General features: G+C 41.8%; 1 protein-coding gene across 6 annotated transcripts in view; it reads right to left on the reverse strand.

Moving 5' to 3' along the window:
* Positions 1–1,051: 1,051 nt before the first annotated feature.
* The window catches only part of armh3 (armadillo like helical domain containing 3), an 83,071-nt gene continuing 69,589 nt past the window's right edge, over positions 1,052–14,533 (reverse strand). For all 6 annotated transcript variants that reach the window (XM_015347814.2, XM_015347809.2, XM_015347812.2 and 3 more), the window contains 2 exons: positions 3,900–4,016; positions 1,052–2,727 (listed from right to left, as the gene is read on the reverse strand). In XM_015347814.2, the coding sequence (XP_015203300.1) occupies positions 2,635–2,727; positions 3,900–4,016 (210 nt within the window). In that variant the 3' untranslated portion in view covers positions 1,052–2,634. The remainder of the gene's footprint in view (positions 2,728–3,899; positions 4,017–14,533) is intronic.

Below are 14,533 nucleotides of genomic sequence, written 5' to 3' on the forward strand. Positions count from 1 at the left end.
TTGCTGAAGGCAAGAGAGTTCACCATGAGTCCTATAAGGTTGCACTCAGACAGTGCTCTGTGGGAAGCACACACAGCTAATGAAAAATCATACTGCCCCGTAGTCTTCAGGATGTGGCAGTTTATACTGGATTTTCCCCCATTTCTGCCTTTAATTATTCAGTGTTTTTTTTTCCAATGGCTGTCTGCTGTTCCCTGCCACCCTTACTGCTACTGTTTCCATAGCAACCCAAAAGCCGACTGAAACGGCAATAATTCTCCCACCAGCGTCAGATTCTTGTTTTCTTTTATACTTGTCTTTTCTGATTGGGCAACGAGGGCTGCGCAGGGACTGCACAGCATGCTCTCCACTCACCCTCTGAACAAGTACACAAACGGAGGGACAAATCAAGATTAAAACACAACACACCTGAAGACGCTACAGAAGAAAAAAAAAACTACCCAGACTTTTTTAGCTCAGCGCTGACGTGAAGAGGAGCAGAATCAAAGTCATGCTGCAGTTTCAGGATCTCTTGAGAAAGCAGCCAACAACCCTTGGATAAAGTTCAAATGCGGCTACACCAACACCGCCTACTAAATGATGGCATTAAACCAATACTTACCTCCACAGAGTAGATACAAGAAAATGAGCCCCAGTCCTTCCTACATAACCCAGTGAAACCAGTGACAAACCCAGACTTAGGTGCACTTAAGGAAGGATATGCCCAACACACCCAAATACCAACATTTACATTATCATTATTCGTTATTTGAGAAATTTCACATGAAATCAGAACATTAAAACATATACAAAACTACAAAAACAGCTTGTTGAAATCAAGGAATCTGAACTAAAATCACTAGATTATATTGCTTTATACTGTATGTAGGGCTTAAAGCAGTATGCTGCAGAGCCAGCTTTGTCCACCTCATTCAAAAAATAATCCTTACATCTCCAGCAGTGCACACACCCAGGATTTCTCATGACAACCATAAATACCCTCTGCGTAACACACGTAAATGAACAGTGACAGCATTGTTTTGTTAAAGATAGCACAAGCTTGAAATACGTCAACAGTAACAATTTTTTTTTAATCTGCACCAGCCAGGTACTGTCCCTCGAGCGCTGCAGACGCAGCAGCCTGTATCTAGGCCTTTTCACAGCAGTCTCCCTGCCGCTCAGGGGACAGGTCTGAGCTCAGACGGGCAAGGAGAGGCCCACAGTGCAGGAACCGTGCCAAACGCGACAGCAATCTGCTTGTAGCGTCAGACACACAAATGAAACCAGGGAAAAAAATCCACAACAGAATTCCTGGATTGTGTTCTGTACTGCGGGGCAGTGCCGGAAGTCCATCGGATCAAATAACTCGCCAGGAATCAGGACAGCTGCACACAGGGAGTCAAATCGACATTTTACACTGGAAAATAGGCAAAGGCGGAATTCTATGCGTGTAAAATGAAAAATCTCCAAGTCTCCAGTGGGGGCTGTAGGGCACATTATTTATACTCCTCTTAGTCAATGGCCCAAGAAATTGACTCAGTTCAGGATTCTGAGATGGGAATTCTTCATTCCCACAAATGGCAGGACAGCAGCAGCTGCTCTTTCTGGACCTACGGGAGTCCTCTGCAACCATGGCATCCGCAGATGAGAATTCCTGTTTGTCTCCAAGATGCCATTCTGCATTTCAAACCTGCTTCACTGCTGATCCCACCAGTGAAGAAGGACGTTGTGTCGAGTTTGTTAGTGTCGGCCTCTCGGGCCCGTCTTTCTCAGAGCTCCTCTGAGGCTCAGGGGTGTGGGGAGTGGCATTTGTTATTAGAACATCTACACATCAGACTGCAAACCATACAGCTTCACCCTTTAAAACAGCAATCTGCACAGAAGCTCATACTGTCAGTATTAAGGTTAAATGTCTGAAACAGAGGCCTCAGGGTCAGTATTAAGAAATGACATTTAATTCCTAAACCACAACAGGAAAATGAATGGTTTAGCATGCACACGCACACACAAGGGGAGCTGGGCTCTGGCAGTGACCTAAGGCGAACTCCTGTAAAGTTATACTGAAATAACAACTCTTTTCAGAAAATGATCCTCTCACTGTACAAAACTGGAAAACGTAGCCTTTAAAACTCTGAACCCACACTAATCACAGCTCAAAATACCTATATCTGGTTATGAGTGCTACAGAATTCATGTGATACTGTCTCTAGAGGTTTGTTTAAAACAAAGTAAATGTCTGTTAATAAAATAACAACACTAAGCTTCATATTATTCCCTAGGTCAAAAGCACCAGCAGGACAGAAAAACAAACCAAAAAACAATGATTTTTTTTAAATTAAAAAGGTTGATTAACACTTGGAAGTGAGGACAATGCTGAGGCCACACTGTGCAATCACTGTTATATTCTAGCTGCGCACACAAACACAGCCCACATCCCAGAGGGCTCCTATGCCAGCATGTTGGTGTGCACCAGGGCGAAGGCCAGGCGGGGGGCGTCCGAGGGTCTGGGGAGGTCGGCCTTGCCGGCCAGTGGCAGCACTGGCTCGTGTGGAGAGGAGGACACTCAGGAAGCAGTGGAACAGGGTGAAGGGGGTGCAGCAGGCACTCTGGGGACCAGACACAAGGTTACGAGTCCTCAAAGCTGAAGGCACCATCTCAGGATATGGAGGAGAACTCCTTGAGGAGCACGTCCTGGCTCAGCGTGTTGAGGGAGACATTTTTCCGCACATTCAGACTGATGGAGCGCACCTGCAAATACAGTCACAGCAATCAATGGAGTCAGAATGCACTTGGAGCAGAGTATCTGCCATGAACTTCAAGACACCTATGGACAAACACAAAACAGTTTAAACAATTTATAAATAGCAAGAACAGGTCTATAGAAATATGCATCTAGCAGAGTCACTGCCCAAAAGATGGCATGACTGCTCTTGAATTTAGTGCAGGCCAGAGCAGAAGTGATGTTAAGAGCTTTACTGATGCTTCTTTTATAGACAGGGATGCTCTATATGTCAATATCTTCTAAATATACTTGCTTATTAATACTTTATCACAGAACTCAATATTTTGCACAGCAAATACGGGTTATTTCAGGGGGGCGGTAATTATGACATCGTTAATGGCGTAGAACAGAGAAAAGACTGGCAAAGCCAGTCGGGCTGCAGTAGACCTTACTAACAGCAGCCAGCTGTTAAATTGTGAAAATGAGTGGTCAATCACCATCTTACCAAAATAATAAGCCTATACCGCAAAGCACTCAAATTAAACACGTTTTGGGAAAAGGAACACCTTGACACACATCATCATAACGATGATTTGTTTTTCACCCAAGGAAGCTCATCAGAAGGGTAAGAGGAAAGACAAATCAATGAACAAAAACAGCAGTGGTTTAATAATGACCAACTCATGCTGATTGAATGCTTTTTTTGTACTAAGCTTGATTTTTTGTCAGTGGGAAACTGGTGAATTAAACTCAGCAACAGCCATAAAGGTACTGTTTGTAAAAAAATGATGATTCTTCCAGGAACCACTGCTGCCAATCTGGTAACAGCTGCTCTGAAGACAAAAAGGCAGGCAACTGATTGGATATCCGGTCAATTGGCGGTGTCTCCTACTGCTATATGAACAAAGTTCAGCATGATGGGGGAACCTGAATAATGGCCTCTGTGGTCAGAGCGCCGAAAACAAATCAGGCCTGTCATCCAAGGCCTCGAATAGGGAGGTGTAAAATTCAATTAAATGGCATAAATGAACAACTCCAATGTTGCATTAGTCTGAAAAATGCCAAAGTCAGGTTTGGAGTTGTTGGCAGTGATATTCTAGAGTATCCAAGTTCACTCTCTGTTGTGACCCCTCTGTAGCGAAAGCAGCACGGCAGAGAAAATGCTGAAGGTATCTGGGCATTCCCAGCACATACTCACCAGCTCTTTGAAGAAGCCGGCCTCCTTGGGCTGCTCGGAGTACCTCTCATACTGGTCCAGCCCGTCCTGCAGCTTCAGGGTCAGCGTGTCGTAGTTGGAGCGCACCACCTCCAGGACCTGAGACAGGGGGGCGAGAAAGAGGTTTTCAAAGGCCTCACTCAAATGATGACATCCACAGGCCGGGTCTAGAGCACACTGTTTGGGGCATTCTTTTTAAAAGAGGAAAGGAATACTGGCGGTATGGGAAAGCCTGGTGTTTGGTCCCTGAGTTTCACAGGCCGAGTCCCAAGTGCCGCTCTAAGCTCCAAGTCCGCATTTCTGTGACGTAGTGCATGTGTGGACTTTAAGTGCGCAAGCTTTCAAGGGGTACCGTTATAAAAAGGGTAATGGCCGCCTTTGAACGCCATCACTTGTTGGTTACACAGCTCACGGTCAAAATCTATCTGTTGTTGATGCTGCTTTTCCAGTGGCTGAGTTCACATCTACAGAGACTTTTTTCAAAGCTTTTTTTTTTTCTCCGCTCATAGTCTGATGAAATTGAAGGTCATCAAGTCTGTCCCTGCACAAAAGTAGTGACATACTGTGTTCATTCATGTTGAGCAGGCTCGACTTAAAACAAGTGAAGTACACTCTGTTTCTTCAAAGTTGAAATACTGTACATTGCATCTAGTCTGTCCCAGTACAAAAATAATAGTACAAGGAACATAATGCGTTCATTCACATTGAATAGCATCAATTCAAAGTGGTCAAAGTAAACTAAATAAGGTTAATTTGACAATACCCCCAAAGCTTTGTACTATTACATACCTTGTTTTTCCATGTACAAAAAAACACCGTAGGCAAACTAATATTTATCATCATCGAATAGGGATGACAAAATAAAAGCCTTATGTCAAAACTTCGTACCTAGAATACACATGAGTCTAAAGTAGCTTAATGACATTTTGTTTTCACATCAAATATAATGAGTTTTAAAATTGGTAAAAATTTTACTAACAATTGAATATGTTATTTTCTAAGGCAACTTCACTACGCTTTGATAGGTTAGAACATGAAACATCACAGTTTCGCAGGGAAATTCCCTTCAGCAAAGTCTGCTCCCATGCAGACTCAATAGAAGGGTGCTTAAAGGGCGCACTGGGGGCTCTCTTGATTCACAAATTTACTAATAGGACACCCTAAGCCCTTGCAGACCTGAGCCGGAACGCAGATATGATAGGCAGAAGACAGCAAGCCTGTATGTATATTGGGAGACTCAGAGGTCATACAGAGGTAACAGAAGTACTAAAGAGACAGCAAACCCACACATGCACACGCCAGTGGTGCAATGCTGATTGCCTTCTACAGGGCTTCCTTTGCATTTATTGCATAAATGGACCCTGTACTGGATAATGTACTTGGGAAATGCATGAATATCCCAGCTCCTAATCTCAATGGCTTTTGCAGTGCATTATGACTGGATCTTTTCATGGTGCTGTCTCTCTGGGGTCCACATTGCACCTAATAAGAAACCCTGTTCAGTTTACACGTCAGTCCCATTACAGAGAGACAAACGGGTCTCATGACCCAAAAGATAATGAGTGATTTGCAGTGCATTATGACTGGATCTTTTCATGGTGCTGTCTCTCTGGGGTGCACGTTGCACCTAATAAGAAACCCTGTTCAGTTTCCACGTCAGTCCCATTACAGAGAGACAAACGGGTCTCATGACCCAAAAGATAATGAGTGATTTGCTCTCCCAAAACCAGCTCCTCCCAGGTCAATTCTCCAGATGACTTTATTACAAAAACAAAATTCTTACTGTATAAGTAAAATACCATCTTATATGGCTTATATAGTGAAAATAAAACCTCCTGTGAAGCTTGTCAGAAAGAACATGATGTCTTTAAAACTGTCCATATAGAGCTGGGATTTGGGAGAGGAGTTCCGTATGTTACAATCTACAGCACAAAAGCACCAGAGACAAGCACATCAGAAACTGCTAGCACGGCATGTGTAGATGAACCGTAGAAAGCAACTGAACTAAACACTAGTTTACTAATGTATAAACTAAATATCTAAAAAGCCCTGGTCAGGGGGAAACATCTTTTGTTCACTTAACAGCATGCAATCTGAAATCTTGAACTTTAGACACCCCTCTGCTTATCTGTGAGGCTGGGTCTCCAGCTGAGTCAATAGACCAGCTGAGAAATGGGTGACATAATGAAGCCACTGTTGACATGATGTTGCAGTCACATGGCTTGAGTTAACAGTGACATGATGACGTGATTGGAGGCTGCATTAGTCTGGCCTGCTCTTTTCTCGCAGAGAGAATACTCAGTATAAGGAGTACAAAAACGCTTGTCCTGCCTACAGAAATTCCTCCTTATTACTGTGATGAAGCTGTATCCTCACATAACCTCCCCTCCCCTGTTTATGCCTTTTTGCCAGGTAGATGCATGTGGAAAATGGAGTGGGTGGGGGTCCTGTCATAGCAGATGCTGAAAATTCTTTGTTGATAGATTGAGATGTAGAGTCGTTTGTTTACTGATCAGTGCTGCTGAATTCACATGTGTTTTTGGAGAGATCTGACAACGAAGCACGTGACAAGCCTTGGTTTTCCTATAAAATTAAGCACTACTGTCCTCGCTCTCACTTCCAAACAAGCTATCCACTGATTTATATTTTTCGTATCTATTACTATACATTTGTACAAGATCAGGTTTGTATGAAGATGTTCTCATAAGAAGTTACAGTACATCATTTACCTTATACTGTATGTGTATTTTATGAGGATTAACAATTTACTCAAAGAGTCCACTAGTTAGAATTACCGCCTACTTTGGGTACAAGGAATCCAGTAATTTAATGATCTTTCATTTACATTACTCTTCACAAATTCCAAGACAGCAACTCAAAGTATACTGTACTTGAGCAGCATATATATTGTATTATCTATTTTGTAACCACTTACAGGGTCATGAGGGGTGGGCGGGGTCGCGGGGTTTGACAAGCAACAGCCACAAGACTGGAAAAACCCTGGACAGGACACCAGTCTATCACATACACATACACTCACACCAGAAGCCAATTAAGCTACCAGTTTGTCTGTTTGATCTGTGTGATGAAACCCAACCCAGAAGCGAATGTGGGGAGAACATCCAAACTCGACACAGACGTACCCCAGGCTCCAGCGCTGCAAGGATGCAGTGCTTACCTCTGCCCACTGTGCCGCCCTCGCGTGTATCAACCAGTTCTTACCGTCGTGGTTGGGACAGGCACCTAACCAAACGCATCCTGCAAAAGTTGCACTTGCTAAGGAGGAGCCAGCAACAGCTCCACTTCAGCATCTCCTTCTAACGTATTACAGGCAATTAAGTTTAAGATGCTGTAAAACAAGAACATGGCAAAAATATACTGTATAACATTTTAATGGGATCACACACATTGGAATAAATCATCACAACCTTGGGCTATGGTTGGGCGGGAGAATTAAACGGCAAATTAAATGCAATGAAAACTGATCAGAGCAGTGGCTGTGGCCTCAGACAGTTTCAGTCCATTAAATGCCCCTGCTGATATCTATTTTTGTGACTTTAATTTTCAATTATGTGTGGTCCATTTACTTTTTTTGCCCCATTTCTGTCTCGCTGATCCTAAATTTTGGTTATTGCTATAATCCAGATAGGAGAGGGGAGTGCATCGGAGATAAAGAACAACACAAGGAACTCAGGAAAACTCATTTCCATAAGCCTGCAGAGCAAACATAAGTTTTACTGGAGCTTACCAACGTATGGTCTCTTCATTTAATACATAGTATGCTAAATAACATGCAACAAAAATATGTAGCCAAACTATCTTGAAGTAAAGACATCCACAGATATTCACTTAGAGTGGCAAATACAATCTTACTGCAGCACTAAAGTCATTTTTCAGTCCTGAGCCTACATGTCAGAAGTGTGCTTCAATTTCCAGCAGTAAAGTGCAAAAGAAAGAACATGGATTTTTCGGCTAAGGTATAGTTAGAGTGCTTTTTAATTTTTGTCAAGAGACATAGAAGGAGCTCTATTATTATTATACAGTGAGGCAAAATTCCTATATTTACTAATGTACAGCTACCTGCAGAGTAATCATAAAAATTAGACCACACCATAACTGTCAATTACAGCATCAAATGACAGGCCAAAGCTGGAGAGAGCATGAGCAAGCTCACTAGCAACTATGTGAGCATCAAAGACTATCGTTCATGTTTGCAAATCAGGGGCCCGGTGTCAGCAGCCTGTCTGTGTCCAGGAATGGTCCACAGCTCAGAGTTAGCAGGACGGGTAACAAGGCTGAGTCACATGAAGTCGATTCCCTTTAAATCTAGTCTTCTCTCACCAGAGGCACACTCGCTAGCAAGAATAAACTCCATAGGCTAGCCTAAGAATAAACTTGTCACTCTGTGGTAACTTTCTCTAATCTTGAGTCACTGACCTCAATTTCAAACCCCCCAAATCGTGGAATGAACGATTGATAATCACCTCATTCTCACTGCACCACGGACCGCAAGCTTTTAGGCTACGATTTTCACTTCAGTGACGATCACAAATTCTTGCAGACTCAGGTACAGGAATACTGTAAGTTGTCACCAATATGCAAAAGATGCCCGTCCAGCGGGATCAAGGAGATTTCGCCTCCTTTCGACTCAACATCCCCCTGATGCAAGGCTGGTGATTATGGAGTAGGTGAGTGTCAGGAGGCACCACTTTGGACTCATCTCATCAATACTATCATGATCAGCACTGGGTGTTGTGGTCAGATTAGGGCTGTCACAGAGTTCAGCAACCCAGGGACAGTAACGTGAAACCTGCTCTTGATTGAAGCACATTAACATGAACTGTGAGCCCAGCAGACTTCACTGCTTAATCACAATTGGTCAGCTTTTTTTAGTTAACAATATAGGTAAACTACTGCCGTATGAAAAAAACACTTTCTGAAACTTTTTTGAGATGTTCCTTATGCTTGTAATATATAATTGCTTGTCTTAAAGTTGCTATTATGCTTAAAAACACACCCAAACACACAGATTTCTCTGGGCCCCCTGATCTACTGGAAGATCACACTACCCTGCTGTTCATCAAATCTGTCACTGGCAAAGCAAACAAAAGTATGTAACGATGTTGAATCACATCCATTAAAATTTCCTAATGCTACTTGCCATTCTAAAGACAATTCCAAGTAATGGAACTATAGAAAAGAAACGACATTCAAAGTATCGACACAATTAGAAATGTAGTGGTATGTGTGGTTTTATTTGCCTTGGTTTTATTCGACCACCTGGCCACATTGACAGAGAAGTCAGAATCCTTCCTACCATGAACTAGAAACAGGCAACATTGGCAGTGGTGCTGGGGACAATCTAGAGGCCTCAGCACAATGAGCACTTGAGGAATGATGAACTAAAGGCCTGTCTTTAACCCCAGTGTGCAGGTGATTGGTGGAAGTTGGGATTTTTCTTTATGAACCTCCATTTCTATGCAGTAAAGATGTAAGTTCCAAAAATACTCTTAAGTAACTTGTATCATTATGGAGCCAGGTGTTAACCCCTGATAACACTGCCCAAAGCAAACTGATAATAAGGATGTGGAAGACTCAAATTTTCCCACCAGCTGCATGAGGGAACACTTAGAGCCAAATTAAACGGGGGCCAATTGCTCTCGTTTGCAAGGCCATGTGTTCACCTAATTTGCTGGTTCTAGTCTAGCACAAGCAGCGTATGAGAAGCAGAAGAGTTTCATAGAACCTTCCAGATTCCAGCAGTCGCAGAACACAACAAGTCCCCATTCATTAATCACATGCCACAGATGGCATGCTAAAAACCAAGAGTGAGTAAAATACCAGTAGCCGTTATGAGGTCATTCATTCTGGAATGCACAGCACAAATTCTTCACTGCGCAATACATAAACAGCTAAGTAATCACATTTTAACTGATACCATTTTAAGACTTACCGTCTGTGTTATTACAGAACCCATTTATTAAGTAAATGTAATACTTGAAAAAAAATGTTCTTGCATGACTTCCCAGAGTTCTGCAGTTTTTAAATATTATTATTTAAGAAGCAGAAGAGTTCCACAGAACCTTGCAGAACCTTCCAGATTCCAGCAGCCACAGAACACAAGTCCCCATTCATTAATCACATGCCACAGATGGCATGTTAAAAACCAAGAATGAGTAAAATACCAGTAGCCGTTATGCAGTCATTCATTCTGAAATGCACTGCACAAATTCTTCACTGCAAAATACATAAACGGCTAAGTAATCACATTTTAACTGATACCATTTTAAGACTTTATTTTTCGTCTGTATTATTACAGAACCCATTTATTTCGTAAATGTTATACTTGAAAAAAATGTTCTTGTATGACTTCCCAGAGTTCTGCAGTTTAAAAATAATATTAAAAGAATGCTTACAAAGGCTAAGACGATTATATTTTTCTACCTAGTTGTTTGTCCTTGCCTTGAAAGCTATTTGCACTTGGCCATAGCCTCAGCTATGAGTGGCTGAGATGTTCTAAAAGTGGCCGCATAATAAAAAGCATAATTTGTCTCCTGCCTTCCAAGCTTTTACACATTTACATGTTTATCAAAAACTAAGGTAAGTTAGACTCATCCGAAGAGAATGGGAGAATTGACAGGGCAGTTTCTTAATGTGCCAGTCTTTATGATCTCAATGAAAATGGATGCAGAGATCCGCGGCCCTTTTCAGCAGAGGTAAACTAAGGTGACACTCAGGTATGCTCAAAGACAATGGATAGTAAAGCTTCTCCCCCAGTACTCCTGTGTCTGCTGGTTTCTGCTCAGGCTGAGTTCTTAATCACAAGCTGATTTAATTCAATTTCCCAACTGAATCCTGTTCTTTTACAACCTTCTTTCAGCTCTTAAAAGGCTAAAGGAGAATCTTAATTGGCATGAACCCTATGCTAATTAGTGAGCTTCAAGACTGCTCTCACTCAGGTGTGCGAGCTGAAAGACACTGCCTCACTGTGGGAGCTGTCTGACGCAGTGTCCTTCCCGTCTGTGTCCATTCATCATTAACTGATCACCTAATAAGAGCCACTGAGGCAGAAATAAGGGAATAAATTCTTAATTAGCAAGTTGAGGAGAGACTGCATAAAGCTCTGTGTCCTGCAGATGTCGGTAATAATGCACATTAACTAGGGTGTTGTTGAAACCAAGGACAGAGTGCAGAGAAAAGTCCGGAAAGCAGCATGAGCTACGATTACCAATCAGCACAGGTGATTAAGCACCCAGTTGGCAGAGCAACCAGAAGACAGAGGGATACTCCACATCCAGGACTGAGAACCACTGCCCTAAGATTTATAGAGAAATGGGGGATTATAAGAGAGGAGGTTATTTGGTCTATCTAGCCTGGTTGGTATTTAGTGGCTAATAGATCCATGAATCTCATCCAGCCATTCGTGAAAGAAGCTAAACTCTAGAAATAGTCTTACCCCAGGATGTATTGGCAATGTGATACTAAAAAGTGCACTGCATAACGAATCATCAGATAATAAATCAATTTGCCCTGCAAGGATTATTGTAAAAGAGGGGGGTTAGGCTCTGGGGCACTGGGAGAAATACAGTCTACACACTTGTATAAGAAGTATTTTGGTACATGTAGTCTCTTCCTTAATACAGCAACAGTGAAAAAAATGAAAGTTGTTCTTTAATGAAAGGTTTAATCATTGCTTGAGGAAAATATTAACCATAATGACTGTTTACACTTCTGCAGTGTACATTTCATATTTCTGAAGACATTGTGGTAATATATATTGTGCACTGGAGTGTGAAACAAACGGTGAATACAATAAGCTATACAGAGGGTCCATGAGTTTGTGTCGCCTGCTCCGTCTTATAACTTGACCCTTGTTTTGCTCACTCATCCCCAGATTGTGTCGTCTGAATAGGGTCCAGAAAGAACACCTTAGTTACACCTCTTGCACTGTTGGATTGATGATTTTACAAAGTACTGAGCGACGCAAACCAAATCTTGGTTTAAGTGCGGCTGCAACCTTTTTGCAAATCAACAGCGAAAGATTTAACATATTTTGGGGTGATACTGTATATTGTTCTATATCACTGTGTGCTTATGATTTCTCTGCTCACTGATTTCAGGTCCAGACAAGTCAACTTTTACTCTCTCAGTTAAGTTTCCAGTCAGCAGGGGTGTACTATCCAGGTTACGATCTGTCCAAAATCACTCATAACTGCTCACAAAGCCCTGAGGCTGTGGAAGTGCCCATCGCTAGTGTTTCTCCAGCAGCTGTGAGTGAGATCAGACAGCAGTCATGATTCCCTTCTGCTGTATCTAATGGAAGCTGACAGTGGCAAGGAATGCACTAAACTTCCAGTACTGCCAATGATAACTGCACCCCATCTTGTGTAAACATTAAATGCACTTTAAAAGAGATGCATGAAGACATAACGTACAGCGAAAGGCTGTTATGTAAGCAATCAGGGATTGCCAACCCTTCCTGATAAGAACTGTCAACGTATACACAGCAATACCATTATAATGGTATTATGGTATAATGGTAATATGGTATAATGGTCTATGCTATGGCTCCTGGGAAGTAAGCATCACATGACCAGGTTATAGACATCACAGTCTTAGTTAGCATTTGACAGACTGCCAGTCTTATTCTGCATTTCAGCGGGAACCTTATGTAAAATTGACAAGGGTATGTGAAACTGGCAGTGTTGATGACAGACAAAGTTGAGGCAGAAAAGACTCAGACTCACTGTGAAGTACCACAGGGTTTGTTCTCTCAGTGATGGATGACAATTCAGCAGAGATCTTGCTAATGATCTACTGTAGCTCCAGGAACAGGTGTTAATGTTACTTCTAAAACAAAAAGAGCCCAAAGAGGCCTCCCATGGATGTAATTCATTTCTGGCACACATTCCAGCCTTTTTTGGGGGGTTACATCAGCTTAGCTCTTAGTGGGCTGCTGAAATATCTCATCTTGTGTTATCTTGATTTTACACAGTTTTTTCGCCATTTCCGTAATTATTACCATATGACTTTAAACACTCATCGGGATAAATTCCAATATAACTGCAGGCACATTCATTTTCAAAGCTCGAGACACTAGCAGCCTAATGATAAAATAAATCAACTGACTCGCTCACTTGAAATCCTGAGCCCTACACTCCACAGAGCCCTTTGCTGCCCAGTGTCCTGGCACGGTTTTCGATGGAAAGGACACCCATCGCTGTGCAGTGAGCCAGAGTTAACGTAAGTTTCATGCCCAACCTCTTCATCTGTTGCAGCCCGGAAAAACGTATTTTTTATTGGAGTCAGTTCGCCTGCTGCCTCAAACTGCCCTCCTTCAATTTTTCTTTTCACAGCACCATTTTTTATGTGTAGAGATGCAAGAAGTCACAGCACGGTTCAGCTAAGGTTTGAAATGAGCTATAGTTTGTGACAAATAAGGCCATTTCCAGAAAACACCAAAGGGGAAACGCTGATGTTCTAAATCTAGGCAGCTCTTGCAGGAAGTTTTATAGATTGAGGTCAGCTCTGGTCACTTTTTGTTATTTCACATATTGGGTGTTTAGAAGTGATTATTTCATATGCACTAGAACTACGGTATACACAAGAAATACAAAATATTTCCACACATAGCACAATGGCTATTTCTGATAAGGTTATCCTAGCCATTCAGTTATTTCCAAAATGTCACCTACAACTGGTGTCTGTTTTTTAAAATGCACTGCGGCCGGGTCAGGAATGAACCCAGGTCAAGTCAGGTTCTACACGTGCTTTTGCGGTAGAGGTAACGTAGTATGACTTTAGATTTTGTGGTGAGGCTAATTTTAAGATTGCCACTGACTTGTTATTTTTTCTTCCCGTCTTATTCCCTTAAAACTTTATTTTGTCCTTGATTTTGTGGTATACATAATGTAGCATGACTTTAAGGTATTGTGGTCATTCTCGTCCCCTAATTTAAATAATTGCCATCTAATTCCTTCTTTATTTTTAAATACAAGTAAATAATAAGTCTAACTGAAAAACATTCTAAAACATACAATGTTGTGGGTTGTACTATGATTAAGAAGTGCTCCTATACTTAAGTGATGGGGGACCCAGCTATAGCCACATTGGCTGCAATGCTCATAGCTCTGCTACTGCAATTTCATGATCACTTTCCAAGGAACTCAAAGTGCTGGATGAACAGCTCACATACTGTGCAACACACATAAAGGAAGCAAAAAGAGAAAGTAAAGAAAAGCACTAGAAGTAAATCACACAATGAGAAAAAGAGGTCTTTAAGCAATATTTATAAATGCTGAGTCTCTAATGGATCTGTGCAGCAAGCTCCACATATTTAGTGCTGAACACAAGAAATCCCATATTGTGTGAAGCCTGATCTTCAGAAAGCCAGAACAAGTTTTCTATATGCACAAACCTTAATTGACTTTAAATTACAGAGCACCAGTGAATACAATTCCACAATTATGTTCTATAAACTACAAGAAATCTTCCATCACCCATATGTACTTCACAGCCCCTCAGTACGTGCATCCAGCAGCAACTGGTCATCCTACACAGCTCACAATCCAACACACTTTTTATTTTTGTACTTTTGCCTCACATTTATCTTCTGG

Source organism: Lepisosteus oculatus, chromosome 4 (assembly GCF_040954835.1).
Source record: "Lepisosteus oculatus isolate fLepOcu1 chromosome 4, fLepOcu1.hap2, whole genome shotgun sequence".
NCBI lineage: Eukaryota > Metazoa > Chordata > Actinopteri > Semionotiformes > Lepisosteidae > Lepisosteus > Lepisosteus oculatus.